The following is a 19,522-nucleotide window of genomic DNA, read 5'->3' as shown; positions in this document are numbered from 1 at the left end:
CAGCATATAGACCAGAGGTATATATACTCAATGCTGCAGCCATATTGTTCTCTCAATTGGTCTCCGTCCCCATATCTTTTTATTCTAAGCACTCTGAACAGGCTCCATCCTATTTCACAGCAACATGGAAATAGAGAACAACCATAGTGGCTGACAATAGAGACTAGCTCATAAAAACCTCAAATGAGCCCAAGATTCCCAATTCTGGCCCTTTTCATACAGTAATAGCATCAAATAAAACCAGCAAGGCAACGCAGGAAACTTACCCAACTGGTTTACTTCAGTTGCTCAGTACTTCTCAAACTATCTTGAAAAAAGAACAGTTTCCTCCCTTTTCCATTGTATGTAAATTACAATAAAACTGAAGCATTATAAAAGTGAAATAAGACACATAAAAGTCAAGCCTCTTTTTTTTATCGTGAAATTCAACAGACATAAATAGACTTTGTAAAATTGCTACAGAAGTTTCTAATGGACTATCAATTGTTTTATTTATCTTATGACCTGGTAAAAAATGGTTCATGGAGAGATGCCAGCTTGCAGAAAACACTTTGAGTTGCACAGATTTTGGTTGTGACAAAGCCAGCAGGAGAACTTAGCCCTGCCCATAGCCCCAAAAAGTGATTTTAATTGTATTTATCACCAAAACTGTTGTTACCATGGGGGCAATCTGAACTCCGGCGCTGCCCTAGTAACACTGGAAATTCTATTCTTTTCGCTGTCATAAAGACGATTCCAATACAGTGAGAGTTATGAGAGGTAATATTTATTAGAGGCACGTTTTGAAGTAGAAACAGGTCATGCCTAAAACTAGCTATAACCACTTGGAAACGAAAATACGCTTCCTGTGAGGAGCAGGTTAAAGCAAAGAAAGAAGGCTGTAACCCCATGGAAGGGGGAGGTCTGTATAATATTAGAACCGAAATAGGTGATTACAAAGGCGTTCCTAAGTGATCGGCCCGTGAGGTCATTTTAATTGATACTTGGCTTCTATATAATTCTCTGCCTACTGTGCATGTGCTTACCCAGAATTCAGTCTGTTATAATTAGATTCATGAACTTCCTGGCATAGGAATGATGCTATAATAATGGTATAATGAAGCTGAGGTTATGGGCAGGTTAGGGTAGTACCTTCAGATTAAACCAAATATAGATTTATGGCCCTCCAGTCCTTTGTCTCTCAGGATGCAGGAGTAATCCTTTAACTACAAATGAGGTATTCTTCTGGTAGTCTCTCTGGGCTGTCTCTGGGCTGGGCTTCCATTCCTTTGTCCTCCTGTCTCTCATGTCTGACTAACCACATAACACTGTTTCTCATATGATCTCACCCTTTCTTATCTTCTCAAAACCCTTTCCAACTCCATCTCAACTCATGCAAGATAGAGTTTTAAAACTACCTTGTTTGATATTTTCTTCATCTGCTTGTGAGCCTGCTCCTTTTTTATTGTTAGCACTCAGAGGGAGCTTTTGTAACCAGGAATACCAGAAGGAATGCTTTTGCAGCTTTTCCTTGTCTGAGACCTCTGTTGTTTTCCATCTATGTCCTTGAATCACTATATCTTTGTGATTGCAAGGACCCAGACTCTTCCCAGCCTCTGCCTCCTTATCTTATCTCTTCTAACACACTGCTCTGTTCTGCTAAAACTACTAAGCACACTTCAAAAAAAAAAAAATTCTCCCGCTCAATACTTCTCATCATAACCCAAAGAATCCCAAAAGATATTTTTGCCAAGAGTACATATTTGTCTTCCTACTAGGTAGTCAAAGAAGCCCTTGAATCTCAGCAAAGATTAAAGGACACTCTGGCCAACCTAATGTACTTTCCAGATCTATCAAATTATGAATGACATTAAAAGATGGAAAGATGCGAATCTTTTGTTCCAGTGCCACATACTTACTATGTTATTAATAGTGCTGTGGAGGACTTCTCTTTGAACTTGTAAAAACTCAGAAATGCCAACCCTATCTCCTCTGTCATTGTTTTCCCAATTTCCATTTAAAATTGTTAGCCCAAGAAATAGTGCCTATATTGAGGAGTAAGTAGCTTTGACAAAATTGTGAAGTAGACAACGTGTTTTAGCATCATTTTCTTCTTTCTTTTTTAAGTGCAGAACATCCTTTTTAGGGTGGCCAGCTTGGTTCTGATAACCAGCTGGAGATAAAAACATATTCTGTTAAGAGTGATGTGCTATCAGAGGTCAGGTACCCAACTTTGCTGGCTAACTCAAAGGAAAATTCTCAATTTCAGGGCTGCTTCACACTGGATTGTTGATATTATTTATTATTTGTACAACATCAGACCTTCTTTGTCTGGTTAACCTCTAGTCACTTTTTGAAATTACTGCTCAAAGACATTTGTTTTTTTTTTCCTTTTAATAACAGATGTATAGCTGTATGTACAGACACATTTGTTTAAATTGATTTCTTCTCTCTTAAGGACAGTAAGCCTTGAGTGGGGAAAATTTTTCTGCTTAAAAACTCACCTTAGACCAGCTCAATCTGACTAAAGATTGATCCTTAATAAAGATTTCTTGGTAACAGTCTTTTATGTAGGAAAAGAAGAAATGACTATCTCTTATTGCCTTTTTTTTTTTCTTAGCAACATTTGCACTCAAGTAGAAGCAATACCAATGAGGCTGAGGTTGATAGCTGAATTAGTGACATAATGATGCTAAAGGAGTTTTAGATCGAATACTGGGTTGCCCTTTTACATTATGCGCATAGAGGGCACTCTGGCCAAGCATTTCACAAATGAATCCCATTCATCACAGGAGGGTTGCCTGATCAGTGCAAATATATCACTACCACTGAGCCAGTATCTGCTGATTCTAACCCTGGTTCAGCATGAGACACAAAGTACACATCTGGCAACGGTGTGTACTTTATAGTTTTAGAAAATGATGAGAAAAATTATATATGTTATATAACTATTTGACCTATTTTTTCAGTGAGTGACTAGCTAAATAAGCAGGTCAGGAAGGAATTAAGAAAACTGGATAATCCTCCCCTAACTAATAGATTTAGCTGTCAAGGGACAGTGACAAACATATGCAAAGATTTCGTATCTTTAAATCATTATCACGTTTACTAAACATCGTCTTAAATCCTTTTCAAATATATTTTAAAGTTAGATTTAATAGGCTACTCTAAAATTTGCATTGAATCTCTTATGAAAAGATGACTAACACTGGAGATGTTAAAATATGTGTTTTCCCCAGAGGCATTTGTTAACTTCTGCATAGATAAAAATAGTAAAATGTCATATTAAGAACACAATAAATATTCATCATCTGATCGAATGGGGGGTGGTGTATAGACCTTATACTAACAACAACAACAAAAAAACCCTTGGTGGTAAAACCTAACCATAATTACTTATATACTTCCTTCAAGTATATATATAATAAGGAGCTTGACTTATATTAAAGAAGTAGCCTAGTAATTATTCCTGTAATAGAATATATAGACAGTTTGTTCTATAATGAGGTGTCACTGCATTCTTGAAAACTAGAAAAAATATTTAGAATGGATTTTGGCATCAGATTGGTAAGAAGAATGAAACTTTGAAATACAACAACCTGCTGAATGGCATTTGCACATGCACTAAGCCTAGGAGAGAAGAAAATGTTCAGAAAATAATAAAAAATACAACCAAGAGTCTGGCTTTTTTCTCCTTCAGTACAGTCTGGGTTTCTGCTTCCCTCCCAAAGTGGAGGGTGGGCATGACACAGCCTGGGGCCCTGCTGCCACAGCCATGGGCCCCCAGACTCTGACCATGACCCGGAGCCAGCTGACTCATCTCATCTGGCTGGCTGTCCAGGACTGTGCATCCCCTGGCTGTGTGTCCTCAAGCAGGCACAGGCCTTCCTCCGCTTGCTCAGAGGCCACCTTCTGCTGGCGACGTTGGATGTCTCGCTCATCTTCTTCATCACCTACCTGATGTCCTTGCCAGCTACCTTCCTCCCCGGACCAGGCCGGAGTTTCTGCTGGCCTTCTACTTCCTCTTTATTGATGCCATGCATCTGAAAGACACATGCCAGAGCTTGTGCTAGGCCATGAGGGACGTCTTGCCTTGTGTCATGGCAGCCCTCATCTGCTTCGCCATCTCCACCACCGCGATTGCCAAATCCTCAGACGGAGCTTCTAAAGCAACAGGAGTATTGGATTTCTTTGCTGCCATCATGTTTGCAACTGACTTCTACCTGACTTTGAAGAATAAGGCCAAATTCCTCCAATGAGGGGTCTCTGCAGGCGACACCATATCAGACAAGGTAGAAGGAAAGAATTCTGACTGGCCATATGGAGCCACGCTGACCCTCATTCCTACACCTTACAGACAGGTGACTTTGTGGGTTGGGAGGGAGGGGTGACCTCAAGAAGCAGCAGCTGGAGTTGCTCTCCTCACAGTCTCAAGGTGATGTTCCTGAGCCCAGCACACAAAATGTCACTCCTTGGCCTAGCACTATCTAACCACTCTGCACATTAGGGCATCTGGAATGTTCTGCACCATTTCCCCCTTCTCCCCATGTCCATCCCACAGGACTTAAAAGCCTAGGTTTAAATTTTACCTTTGCTATGAATGAATTGTGTTAATTCGGCACCTTAACCATTTGTAATCCCCCTTTTTTAACTATGCATAAAGGTTGTTATAAAAATCAAAGGACAAATTATAGTAAGATAAAACCCCTAGGTTTATACTATAACTTAAAATAATGCACATTATGTTTACTGACCAAAATGGAGACAAAAGAAGATAGAAATGAATTTGCCTATTTAAAATAAAGAAGAAAAAATGAACAAAAGAAATGAAAGAAATATTTATCCCTAAAAGCTCTGGATGTGTCACTTTGGTTTTTGTTTATGGCTTTTTTTGTGTTTTGTTTTTTTGCGGTCATCAGTCTGGTTTAATCCGACTCAGCAGTGTAAGAGATTCACATGCCAAAGTAGAACAAAGGTTACAAAATGCTCAAAGAATAGATGCAGAACTCTGACTTGTTTGCAAGGCCTTTCTGGCTACAGGAAATGTCATTTAAGAAGATACTTTTGTCTTAAAAAAATATAAAGTCAACAAAATCCCATTGAAGATACATATACAGCATAGATCCTTAGATGAACAGAGAAGGCACATCTCACCTCTCCGGAGGTGGTCAAGAGACCTGCTCTGGTGTGTTGAAAGCCACTGTTCTGAGCAGGATGACTTCTCACTTGCTGAGGGGATCCCAGGGAAAAGGAGAATTTGGCTGGGCCTGCCCAGCTAACCTGGACACTGTCACTGTTATTTTATTGTTTGATATTTTAGGCCTGGTTTACAGTTTTTCTATGAAATAGTCTTGGACACAGATTAGTCATGTCTCCAAAAAACATGGTCTCTAAGGGTGTGAGGTGCCAGTTAAGGGCACCAAGACCCACCCCTTCCTAGATGATAGGGCAAAGGCCAGTTTTCTCCCTGCCTCGAGCATGAAGAGGGAACTAGTGCACCCTGAACAAAAAAATCTTAGAAGAATCATTCTCGATGAAGCACCTGGAATGAAATGAGGAACCAGGTGCAGATGAAAAACCACTAAGGCGTGGCAGGTTGACCCTATGGCGATTTCTGTCTTACTTGCCCTCTTCCGTCCTCCCCTGCAGGCTCTATGTTGTCCCGTTGTGCTTGTTTTTGGTACAGAAGTTAAAGGGTTTACTTAAGTCCTTGGTGAACAAGTCTAATGTTTTCTACACGCTTTTCTCTAGCATATCCATTGAAAATTAGAAGATGAGCAATTCTAAAAACACAAAATTTATAGTTGAACATGGCAGAATCCAGAAGTGATATTAAACATGATCAATGATATATAACAGACACCAACCAATCAGAAGACTTAACTAATTAGCATGGACTCAGTCCCATGAGAATCTATTATTTTTCATTACTAATTGACTCTAAAGTCCCCATTATTTATTACTGAAGATTAGGACACCCAAATATAAACTTATGTATTTCTTTTTTTTTTTCCCCTCTTTAATTCCACCCCACCCCACCTCACCCCACTTCCACCCCTGACCTATGGATGTTGCCGTCTCCCCTTAAGAAATGGATCTCTGAAGGGGGCGTGTCTCCTCCCATGCGCTCACAGCACACCTGGGGCCTGGCACCCCCGGTGCACTCTGGGGGCCTGGCGCACCCTGGGGGTCCTTGGCTTTACCTGGGGCGTGAACCCAGGACCTTCTGTGTGTAAAGCAGATGTGCTAACCACTACACTATGGAGCCACCCCAGTTTGTGTACTTCTTGTTCTGGGAATGCATTTTCTTATGAAAATTTCTTTCTACCAATAGGTCAAAAATGTAATGAAAAATATCATGGCTGGATTGCAACAAACCAACAGTGAAAAGATTCTCCTGAGCTGGGTCCGACAATCAACTCGTAATTATCCACAGGTTAATGTCATTAACTTCACCACCAGCTGGGCTGATGGCCTGGCTTTGAATGCGCTCATCCACAGTCACAGGTAAGGAGACTGCAGAGCCGTTGAATGAGTTTTTATAAGTACTGGTTTAGAAACTGACATTTTTTTTCTCCAATGTCGTTCCAGATCATTTCTCATTATGCAACATGTGATGCTTGTTGACCATATTGATCTAACCATGCACTGAATAAGAATATTTATTTTATTATTTTTTTACAGCAGAAAAGAAAAGCTTTATTAGAAGCGAAAGTATATTTCCAGACGTGGAAGCGGGCCTGAGCAAGAGAAGTGTGGCTCAAAAGGCCTTTATTCTATTTTTATATGCTATATCATTTAGCTGTTGAAATGTTGAAATTACTGGAGCATGAATGTGGTTATGGTGGGAGAAGGGATCAACATATTTTAAATTGGGATTCTGTAAGAAAATTAAGGTTATATTCTAACTTTGCTAAGAATGCAGTTGGTCTTTCTATACGAATGTGTTAGTATGAGTTCAGACTGCAGAGCTAAAAATGGTTCCAAATCTCATGAGTGGCTGCAGTCAAATTAATTACCATCAGCAGATTAATAATGAGAAAAAGAAACATTTCTTTTGTCCAATACACACTTGGATAGCAAACACTATAAAGCCCTGTATATTTTTTATTTCAGGCTTAAAAGAGGCTCTGAGCATCTTAGCAACCAAGGCAAAGAGCAGACCACAATTAAATCTATGATTCAGTGCTCAGAATATCAAAAGAAACAATTGCTCTGGAACAGCAAAGCAATTGCTATAAAGCATGAGAGTTCATCTGTGGATTTTCATAAAGAGAATTCAGTGTAATGTAGTAAACCAAATGTCCTTAACTCTATTCCATATAATAATATATTTTCTAAGATAACAAAATACTTGTTAGTATTTTCATATATAAAGAAGTTCAGTAAATGAATTAATAACAGTTCAAGAAAAAGCAAAATAACATGGTAAATACATGTACATAATGCATTTGTATGTATTCTATATAATACATAAATATATAATATGCACAACATTTACTCTAAGAGATATCTACTTTAGTTTTCCTATTATCCATCTCTTTTACCCAGCCCAATCCCTAGGGTCAAATACGTTACTTTATTAACTTTGTTTGAAATGCCATTGGACTGCATCTTCCCTGATTTTTAGTGTAGTTTATCTTTTCTCACTCTGATCTCTCTTTTCTTGACGAGTCTACCATTTTCCTATGCCAATCTTGCTTTTAGAAAAGTCCAGATTATAAATTTTCTTCATGGTAAAGCTCAACGCAAGAGCAAGCACTCTCTAAATAAGTGCCTTTATTAGGCACCTTGCTCTAGTTGGGTTTTATTAACCCCATCCAGACCGAGTTTCCAGGTGAGTGACTCACAATCTGATTTTTAAAGGAGGCAGCCTCTTACTCAGTGAGCATATTAAGTAATGGTCATACCTTGTTTTTCATAAGTATGACACGAAGAAAAATACTCCACAGCTTCAATACAGCCCGATGAGAAGGGATATAGATGTTTATTCTGCATTATAAGTCAGTACTCACTTATGCAGCCACATGCTCCCAGTAGGGGCCTGAACATACTGATCTTGTACACATTTGCACGTGAACGAGATAGTGAGGATCAGATTATGCCTTCCTCGTTGGCTCTTTATCATTTTCTTTTCAAGTGGAAGAATTCAATCCTGTAAGCATGTTAACACACATTTGTTCATGTTCTATTACATGATTTCTGAATATATTTGTAAGTAATACAGTAAACATATCCGGATTGCCCTGCTGCATCTGTGCCTGACCTACTCTTTCTTTCACAAAATATCTTCATTTATATATTCTCTCCTGTCATTTTGAATGAATCATCCATAACTACCTTTTTATGTATAACGTTACTTTTCAAAAGGTTTCTCAACAGTTGATAATGTTCTTTCATGAATCATCTCCCTCTTCTTTTGGTCTTTGACAGATGTTCATATTGTTTATCTAAAGAAAAAAGGGTTGATTTTTTTTTTCCAAGGTGATTGCCATTAATGCATTTGAAAATGTAATGAGATGTCCTCATTTCAAGAATTGAGTGACTAAGCTATATAGAAGAACAAAGGCATGCATTTCATATTAGTGCATTAGGGATTGACAAAGAGTCTTGCCAAAGGTTAGGATGTCAGTGATTTTATATCTATTTAAGGCTCAATTTTATCTTAATATGTAGGAAATTAATAGTATTATATTAAAACACAAAGTACACTACCGTGCAGTTAAAAGGAAGCCAGATTCTACTTCTGTGGGTAGAACCAAATTATAATTATGCAGATAAGTTGCAATAAGTATAAAGTTTCAATTAAATTTTCTTCCTAATTGATTGTTTTAATTTATTACCATAGAAGTAACACACCACATGGTTTTTAAAATGTCAGACAATGGGGAGGTAGTAAAGGGAAAAAAAAAATATGTCTTCATGACTGCAAACCCATCCGATCACATTCTAATTCCTAGAAGTAGTCACTAAGTCCACAACTTCTTTTATCCTTTCCGATGGTCTTCATGATTATACACTTTTATTTCCTGATTAGTTTGTTGACAGTACATGGATTTACTCCTTAATATGAAACTGTAAATCAATAGTAATTTTAGACTGTAATATAGACTAAAATGCATTTATTTGAGAAAAAGGAGCTGCAGCTCGGGAAACATAGATTCGGGTAGCAACCTAAATTATGTTCCACCAAAACAAAGGGGAGGCTGTCTTTTATGGCTAAAGCTCTTATCCAGGTTCTCAATTAGGTCCGTTTTATGTAAATGACGTATCCACATTATGTAGGTCTGATTGTACGGGGCAGGTCTATGTCTGTTGGTAGACAGACAAAACCAAGATCTCCCGGCCATGGTTGACTCAGAGGGCAGAAAAAAGTGGAACAGGGTGTGAGAAGCTGAGAGTTCAATCTGAGGTTCTTCCCAGTATACAGAGTACATGAGGAGCCACTGTCAGCAAAGGGCCACTAGGATCTTATTATTTATAAAATTTGGGCCCTAGGTTGACCATGGGGAATCCATCTCAGCAGATAGATTCCTTCTCGGAGTTCACATCAAATGGATCTTTCTTTTTGGGGTCCTGAATTCTCATCCCCATTTTTTCCTAATTAGATTACTATATTATAATCCTTTTTTCTTATAATTGTTGCCTGTGTTACTTAAAATGATAGCAGTGCAACATTTTTATCAAGTCTAGACAAGATCTGTTGACTACCGGATATGAAGAAGGAGGAAGTTATCACACTTATACTTACTTTCTCTTCTTTTCTCCTCTCTACCTTCCATTTTGTTATTATATTATCATTATCATGTATCAACAATGTTTGTAACATTTATACCTGTTTTGTAAGTGTAGGCGTTCTTGGCTTGAGTTTATAAATTGAAAATGCATTGCTGTTATTTTATAAATATAATTGACCGTAGAACAAAGTGATAGAAATGAATGTTTTTAAGCAATTATTATTTTGTAGGTGCTGTTCTAAATAAAATAGCCCATCCATTTCTCATGACATAGATCCAATGATTAGCCCCATTTCACAAATTAGAAAACTGAAGCACAGAGAGGTTATATGATTTACTTAAGACCATTTGGCTGGTATGTCGTGGAGCCAGGATTTGAATTTATAGAGGACTCTGCTTATCCATCAGCCATGTTGTCTCATTCAATATGCTGGTTTCCTCAAAAGACTGGTGATCCTTCGTTACACATTCTTATTTATGAGTTACAGTCTAGGTTAGCATGGGAAGGTGTGTGGCTTTCCTCTACAGTTAGTTTTACAATTCTTTGTGCATTTGAAAATCATAGTTATTTAAAATGTTAATGATGAATTTTAATGATTTAAAACAATTGATTAGAGTACATCAAATGCTAGAAGAGACCTCAAAGGCCATTCAGTACATTTCTTTCTTTTTTAAATGAAAACCCTCAAGCTCAAATAGGTTACATGACTTGGTAATCTTACCCAGCTGATTAGTTAGTGACCAAGGAAAAGAGGAAAAGTTCAAAGAGTAAAGGATTAAAATGCAGAAGCAATTCTATTATTTTCCATCAGGCTCATTTAACTTTGATTACAGTACTGTAGTTGAGAAAATTAGTTTTCCGTACTCTCCCACCTGAAGATTTTTTTTTTTTTTTTACTCCTATTACTGGGAAATGAAGAAATGAAGATGGGGCAGAGGTTGCATAGAGAAGTTCAAGTTGCTTCAGATAGTCTAGAATTTAACTTTTATTTCTTATAGTCTTTGCACTACTAGAAGCATCTCTGAATTGATGCATATTAGGTTGTAACAGATTGTTAGTTGTTTTGGGTAACGGAGTATATTGGGGAGATTAGATTTCCTAAGAAGTGCACAAATTTCTGGTGAATTAATCAGGCTAGGAGCAAGTAAAGGAAAGGAAGTGAGAGTCAAATGAGAAGTAAAATCATACCTTTATATTGAGTTATAGTTTTGGAAAATAACAGTTAAGCCCATTCTTGTAACTTCTTCCCTTGCAGAGCATGAGTTCTTAATCAGGAGTTTATGGACAGACACAAATGTCCTAAAATTCTATGTAAATTCTATTTAAGGATATGAATAGAGATCTGTTTGGGGAGACATTTCATAGTGCTCATCAGATTCTCAAACGTAACTACAATCCCAAAAAGGTGAAGAACCACTTAACTAATGATTTCCAATGTTATTGGGATAAATTTCAATTCATTAACAGCCAAGGCCTTTTGCAAACCCATCCCAATCCCCCCTCCTAACCATATCTCAATGAAATTTCCCAGTGAAGCCAGGCTTCCGAGGTCTTGACTGACTAAGCACATTCTGCTTCTTTCTTCCCTAATAACTTTGATTCTTCAATATCTATACAACTTAAAATTCATTCTCAAATACTTTTCTTATATCTAAACCCAGACCACCATTTAAAACTTCCTTAGAGTCAAAAAACGTTCTTGACCTCTTCAGATTTCAGAAAACCTTGTATCTTATTATCTGCATTTTTCTCATTTTAACTTTATTTAACTTATGTTGACATATGCATTTTTTCTCATTAAAATTAATATAATATAAAAACTGCCTCTTTATACTCCTTGGTGTTTTCTCTATTATCAAGTAAAATGATATTCATATAGTATGTTGTCTGGTATAGTCAACAAATATTTATCAAGCCCCTACTATGTGTTAGGCTGGGTTTCTAGAAAGTGAACAAAACTGGCAAAAAAAAAAAAGGCTGTAATTTAAATTCTACTGGAGAAAACAGATAAATAGACAAAATTAGTTAAAATATTTAAATGTTAAATAGTAGTAAGTGCTAATGAGGAAAATATAAAACAATTGAGAGGGAAAGGAAATGAGTATATGTAAGTTTGATTTGGGAACGTGTAATTTTAGATGGGAGGAGGACTTTTGAGTAAAGACCCAATGGATCTGGAGGTGTGAGCCATGTTGTTATTTGGGGGAAGATAATTCCAGGCAGAGGGAACAGCAAATGCAGGAAACTATCTAGCCTGTTTGAAGAATACAAGAAGAGGGGCAAGAAATAAAGTCAAGGAGTTCATGGGTCACCAGATTATGTAGGGCCTTGTAGGTCACAGTTTAATCAGTGAATTTTACAGACTCATAGATACAGAAAACAAACTGATGGTTTGATAAGCGGGAGGAAGTTTAGGGGGCTGGGTTGGAATAAGCGAAGGGATTAAGAAGTACAAATTGGTAGTCACAAAATAGTCACGGGGATGTAAAGTATAGCATACAGAATATAGTCAATAATATGTAATAACTGTGTAGTGCAGGTGGGTACTAGAATAATCGGGGAGACCACTTCGTAAATTAAATGTCTAACCACTATGCTGTACCCTTGAAACTTATATAAAATAATATCAAATGCCAACTGTAATGAAAAAACATTTAAAGGTTAAAAAAAGATTTTTACTCCCGATAGCAGAGATTTGAGAAGAAGGTTATGATGAACAATTTTAACAGATCACTATGGCAGCTCTGCTAAGAATAGATTGATGAAGTCATGGGTTGGAGTATGGGAGCAGTTAGAAGGCTAATGCAATCCATACAAAATAAAATGGTAGTTTTGGATTAGGGTGATGGCAGCAGGATAGTAAAAAGTGGTTAAATTCTGGATACATTTCCAACTATGTGTTGCACGGCAGTGAAGGAATCATCAAAGTTCGCTCCAAGGTTTCTCTTCTGAACAATTGCAAGTTTGAACTTGTCATTGGTTATTGAGGAAGGGAGAATGCAAGAGAAGTAGGTGAGTTTGAAGGAATGTGACGAGGATGAATATCAGAAGCTCAGTTTTGGACACTTGAGTAAGCCAACAAATCTAGAATCTGGAATTCAAGAAAGAGGTCTGGACTAGGTTTATAAAATTGGAAGTTACTAGCGAATGGCTGGTATTCAGATCCATGTGATTAAATGAGATTAACACATTTTTGCTTGGATAAGGTAGAATAAATTCTTTTTTTTGGTTATTTTATTTAGGATTTTCAATTAAACTTGGGCATAATTTAAATGAGAAACATTATTGAGTGGTAACAAAGAATAACGTTCTACTCTCTTAAAGATTATGGGCATAGGTTGTCAATTAAAAATCAGAATTGAAGTGTATTTTATGTAACGTTCTAAATTGATTTATATTTGTTGTTATGTGTGTGTGTTTCAGGCCAGACCTGTTTGATTGGAATAGTGTGGTTTGCCAGCAGTCAGCCACACAAAGACTAGAACATGCATTCAACATCGCCAAATATCAATTAGGCATAGAGAAACTACTGGATCCTGAAGGTTGGTACATTTCTGGACTACTACTGTTTTTAACATAGTTTAATATTTATCATCATACACAAATTTCCACAAAGTAAGCATGAAGTAGAAACTATGCATTATATGTTTTTTCTATATTTCAGGTGTATTTAAAATGTTCTGTCTTCTAGCAATGTATTATGAATTGTCCTATGTGAGTTTAATTCTCAAAGTCTCAATGTCTGAAACTAAAGTGTAAAACTTTGGGGGAAAAAAAATCAATGCCTTTAGAGTGTATATGCATCATGAATGGGGCATACTACATTTAGAGTACATCGACTCCAAATAATTATGAGAAGTTCATGTTTTGTTTATTCTACTGAGAGATTTGATAGACTAATCAGCTATAATTAATTAGCTACTCTTGCCAATTTTATTCATATAATCCATAAAAAGAAACATGGTTTACCGTTTAAATCAGGAAATCTATTCCTGGCACTGCTTCTGTTATAGTTTGTCACTCTGGGGGAAGTCTTCCATTGGATGGTTATTCATTCTCTACTTCTTTAGTTGACAGGCAGCTCTGTATTTATATTTTTATTATATTACAGTTAAGTGAATTTCATCCTTATCTCTGGTGCTATATAGGCATACCCTCCAGACACATGGATTACAGGAATAATAATTCCTGACCTCTGCTTTTCTTCTGACCCGTGAGGCACTTTTTTGTTGTTGTTCACCAACCTCTTTGAAATTGCAGACTCTGTTCTCTCTTTTTTGAGGCTTTTCCCTGCTCTAAAAACAGAAGTTGGAGAGGCAATGTCAGTGGTATTGATATCTGAGATATGATACAAGCTGATATTTGGGTAGGGTTGTATAATTCACTGGGTTTTGGAACATTGAATCAATTCCAAATAAGGAGATCCTCAAGTTGAGGTGACAGGTCCAGTCTGATTAGGAAAAACTCAGAAATAACTCAGGGGATAGCTTTTCACTGGTGAATTTTTCACCAACTAGAATCTGAGCCTCAGTGCTATAGGTCCTGAAACCTGATTGCCTCATCTTATTGAGAGCAGATCCCTGTGGTAGGCGTGGGGGTGGGAGAGTTCCCTTTAAACAAGCTCAAAAAAAAAAAAGAAAGAAAGAAAGAAATATCAATCAAAATGGAAATTCAGTCATTTAAAATGAGATGTTTATCACAAGAACCAGAATACTCATATCTAATTGACCAATATATCACTTTTGGTAAGCACATGTACTTGGCAAGGAAAATTATAACAGTGCAAGTGTGTTTCTGAGGTTGGAATCAGATTAAATTCATTAGAAACGTTTCTTCTCCTTTAGATAAAGCATAGCTGAGCACTGACTCCCGTAACCTCTTTTCATTGCTTCAGTAGATGATTAACATCCTTCCTGCCCCAGTTTAGCTCTAAGGGAGAAATTGTATCAATCGCATTTCTTTGTTTTGCAGGATCAGGAAGGGTTACCTCACTATTGGCTTCTAGTATCCATTTACATGTTTTTTGGTTTTTTTTTTTTCATATTCCATTTAGGTAGAGAGGGCAGATGTAATAAAAATATGAACTCTAACCCCTGAGAGTAAGAGCTACAGTATATGCTTTGTTTATCATTAAATCTACATATGGTAGTCAGTTCCCCTTACCTGGAATATATGCTGTAGTTATTCTTATGTGTGGCCTATCCTTTCATAAAATAGTAAGAATAACTTAAAATAGGTATTTTTCTCATTAAGTGGTAAATGACTTTTGATCTCTAAGTCTTTCTTTGAATCATTGAAGTACAGTTACCTAGATCAGTATCCACTTTATAATCAGTAAGTAGATTGATAAGCCTGTAATTAGAAAAGGGCAGTTATATAAATAATGTATTTTATAGGATAAAATAGTCTTATATACACAATTCTGTATGTTCAAAACAGAAAGTGTATGTTGAAATGCACATCATCTAGGCTATAAGAATACCATTATAATATCTGAAACTGACAATTAAAAGTCAACCAAATATAATATGAGATACAAGCTGATTAATAGAGATCAAACCACTGGTTATGGTTTCATCTTCAATCTGAAACCCTTTCTATTTATGGAAAGGCTTCCAATTAAAAGAGCATTCTGTTTCCTAAAATGCTTTATTAAAATTTATTTATGGCTGTCAATAAGATGAGGATTCAGCATAAATCTTATATTTTTAGATTATCAATTTCTGTCAGTATGTTAGGGAAGTACCCAAATATGCACTTGAAAATTCTTGCTCAGTATTTTTCAAGTAATCATATCAATGGTAATTGAAAGAAAAAAATATTAACTAAATCATAAACCTTTTTATTTACTGATTTGTTAGTCACAAAAGACAGAATAGCACCTTTTAGAATCTAAGACTTAGGATACTCTCTTCTGTGTGTCTAACAGAGGAGATTCATGGACTTCCTTCATGCCTTGTATGGCAATTACCTTTGGGAAGTTCATATTTTTATTTAACCAAATATTGATTCTTTAGATTATAAATGACGACGCCAGCTATTCTCCAAAGCCATTTTCATTTCATATCTAATATGCCCCTTGGGAGGTTAATGAAACATTTTGCTTTATGTTTGAGGAGATTTTTATTATTAGGGGATTGAAGTTACATTTGGCTTAAGAAATACCTGCCAAAGATGTTTTTTTAGAATTTTAAACATATGCTTTGTTGATTGGGTTGATTTATAAATTAAAAAGTCATTGTAATATAATTTGGAGATTTTCATATCTTGTATATATCAACTTTGTTATGCTGTATTTGGCCTTAACTGGTATTTTGAGACCTGCGGTTTGTTTTTAAGTTGAATTCCTTTTTAAAATGAGTAGCAGTTGCACTACTACAAGCGATTTTACAAAGTATTTCTGGTGTGCTTAAACATTAACAAATACAAAAATAAATACTACTAGGGTAAAATTATTTAATAATTTATGCATCTTTATGGTCATAGATATAAAAGATTTATCTCCTTCAGAATATATTCTATTGTGAATCAGACGATTCACTTTCTATCATGATTTCCCTATAAGACATACAAAGTATATGCATTGTAGTTTTCATAAACATTGTTTGCTTCCCTGAGTTTCAAACAAATTGTTTTGTTTGCCAATCCACGTACTTTCTGCATTAAGAGAATACTTTGTCAGCTTTTTCTTGTGAATGACATAGTGAAGATGTTCTTTTTAAAGGAATAAAAAATAGAGGATAAAAAATCATCCTGGTTCTAAATGACTTTTGCATATAGTACTGTTGTACCATCATTTTCACTCGGGCTATGCAATATGATGTGGAAATGCTCTTCCGTATTAACCAGGGTAACCTTAGTATGAAAAATGAATGATGAGAGTTAAATCTGAGGAACACTTGGGCTTGTGAGAAATATTTATAACCTCAAAATGACATTTACAAATCAATTAGTTTGGTTTTTATCCATTTCATTTTAACTTCATAAGGATGGTGACACAGATGCTATTTTCTGCTTGGCTAATCCCTGCATCACTCTTCACTTGATTTGAGTCAACTTTTCCAAGAATTAGCTCTGCCATTTGGAAAGTTTTACTCTTGAAATGGTCTCAGACTAAACTTTGCATGCGTGCAATTTATTAGTCTTTAAAAAAAATATTCAAGGACAAGTATATAGAATTTGCTATAAAAGAGAAGAATGTTTTTAAGGCCTGTTATTTGAGTTTGATATCAATTGTTTGAGCAAGTGGTGTTTTTTTCCTTCCATCTTCGTTCCAATCATCACATTTTGATACACTAACAAGAAATGTTAGTAAGTAGTTTACGCTAAGTGAAATGGAAAGAGTAAAATCATACCAATTTAGAGGAATGTTTTTAACTTAAAGTAACCAGAATTTTTTATGGACATGCATATTCCTTTTGTATCATTTAGATTGATTTTTTTTTTCCTAGGACCCACTGTAAAATATTTTTGTTTTCAGAAAATGTAATGAGGTTGAAATAAATTGATTTTCCTCATGTGTATAACATTTCAACTAGAAAATATTATTGTAACTAAGACTCTTTAGAGCCAAACTCTCTGTAGTGCAAAATGTTCTTTTTTCATATATTAAAAATGATTTTAATAATACATATGTAAATAAAAATGGCCATTGCCCTTTTGATAACAAAGTAACTTGTACAAAATATATACTTTGTACTTTTTCGTATTATTGACTTATATATTGTTATCTCTGGCAGAGAGTCTTTAGAGATATTACAAGTTGTTATCTAAAACTAAATCTTGAGTTTCTTGGAAGAACTGTTCTTAGTCTAGGTATTCTGCTATGAAAAATAGAAAGTATCATCATTTGCTTATACAGATATGATAATAGCAAAATAATGTTCCTGTTATATCAGCAGGAGACCACTTTTTCCAAGGTGTCTTTTTTTAAGAAACATTAAAATTTGATCATTAAAACCAAATTATGTCATGTAATAATGTTAAATGTAATAATAATGAAAATATTTCTTAAATTTTGAACTTCAGAAGATTACAGTTGAAATGAACAAATTAGAGAAGGCATTATTGTATTCGCAAAGGAATGGAGGTACATGAGTAGATTTAGTGTTGTCATTTCCTTTGCTTAATATATATTCAGCACAATCTTTTAGCAAAGGAATTTGGGAAACACTGTTTTAAATAATTTACATATATACTTCTATTAGCATTGGTTAGAACCGAGACTAGCATTGATACATAATGAGGCTTTAGACAAACTGATGGCCATGTAGAAGTCCAGAGAAATGTGGTTAATATATCCCTGGCTTGCATATCATTAGAGTAAGAGTACTTATTAGAATTTCTTTGACTATTTTTAGATTTTATCCTGAACCTTACTTTTTTTACACTTCTCCTTTTTATGGGCAGATATGTTGCATACCTAGCCTTGACTATGCACTGACACTTTAATATACTTTAATGCCTTTGAGTTAAAGATGACTTTGATTTTAATAAATCCTCAGATTTATCATTATTACTATATTAAAAATGTCTTTAAGGGACAAGGAGGCAGTACTTTGTACATGAAAGTAATACATAGCAAAATAAATAAATGAAAAATTTCTATGTGGGTAAAAGGTTACTAGTGATAGTATATAAATATTACATTAACATAAAAATGAAGATAAAGATAATATGTTAACACACGTTTCCTAGTAGCCTGAAAAGCTAACAAAGGCATAGGGGCGGGGGGGAGAGAGAGAGAGACAGACAGAAAGAGAAAGAGAGAATGAATTTGATGTCTCTTTTTGATATCCTGTCTTCTATATTATTCTCAGTTCAGATAACATAGAAAACAGAATATTTTCAGGGCAATTTGAACAAATCACTAATAAATTGAAGCCACTCGATTTTCATTCTGTCGATCCATTTCAGTTGTTTGGATGATGGAAATAATTGGATGTAAATGTCTCAAATTCATCCACTAAGACAACAAGGAGACCTTCAAAACATTCAAGATGATATCTGTATATGTACATGGCCTGAATTTACTCTTTATACCATAAAATGGTGTTTTCTACTAATTTTTCATGTTCTTTTATAATTTGTTAAAATTTTAACCTTATGGATAACAGCCAAGTTATATTTTTTATCTCTCCAAGAAGTTGATTTGCTAAAATAAAATGAATATTATTCATTGCTAAAGTTAGATGATGTAGTTTCTCACTTATTCTGAAATTTAAATAATGAAATATGATCTAATATGTGATTTAAGGTGTGCCTCGAGGATGACACTTGGATGCATTTGTTCAGAAGCATTTGAGTATAATTCTTGCCTAGATGATTGGGAATCTCTTTTCAGTTACTTTACCAGGATGTTTTTTACAATTGTTTTTTATTTAAGTGAGGGAAACACAATACCCTAGGCCATTACAGCCACAGTAAATGATATTGAATGACAGACAGTACAGCTATAAATTGTTTAAACATTGGGAAATGCATTCACCACGTTCCAGTGCTGAATGACATATAATAGATATTTTGTGATAGTGTCCCCAGGTATATCATCACTAGTAATTTATTACACTGTTAAGGAAAATAGAAAAAAAAATATTGTTCCTTTGCTATTGTTTTTAATAAAACTCAGCTATGAAGTAATAAATGAGGTATTAGTAAATTTCACTGATTAAAGTGTCCCATAGTTGATGTCTGTGTTTTTTATTTATTACAGAAAGTATAGCCTTAGTAAAAACATTTTGAATGTTTAATAATGATAGAAAATAATAAAATGGCATAAATAGTTTTGAAATTTCTATGAGGTTTT

At 35.3% G+C, this 19,522-nt stretch overlaps 1 protein-coding gene across 2 annotated transcripts in view; it reads left to right on the top strand.

Moving 5' to 3' along the window:
* Positions 1 to 19,522, top strand: part of DMD (dystrophin) — a 2,089,898-nt gene that overhangs the window by 490,669 nt on the left and 1,579,707 nt on the right. For both annotated transcript variants that reach the window (XM_011378471.2, XM_011378473.2), the window contains exons 6-7: positions 6,314 to 6,486; positions 13,141 to 13,259. In XM_011378471.2, the coding sequence (XP_011376773.1) occupies positions 6,314 to 6,486; positions 13,141 to 13,259 (292 nt within the window). The remainder of the gene's footprint in view (positions 1 to 6,313; positions 6,487 to 13,140; positions 13,260 to 19,522) is intronic.

Source organism: Pteropus vampyrus, unplaced genomic scaffold, assembly GCF_000151845.1.
Source record: "Pteropus vampyrus isolate Shadow unplaced genomic scaffold, Pvam_2.0 Scaffold340, whole genome shotgun sequence".
NCBI classification, from domain to species: domain Eukaryota; kingdom Metazoa; phylum Chordata; class Mammalia; order Chiroptera; family Pteropodidae; genus Pteropus; species Pteropus vampyrus.
This window is presented reverse-complemented; position numbering and strand designations above follow the sequence as displayed.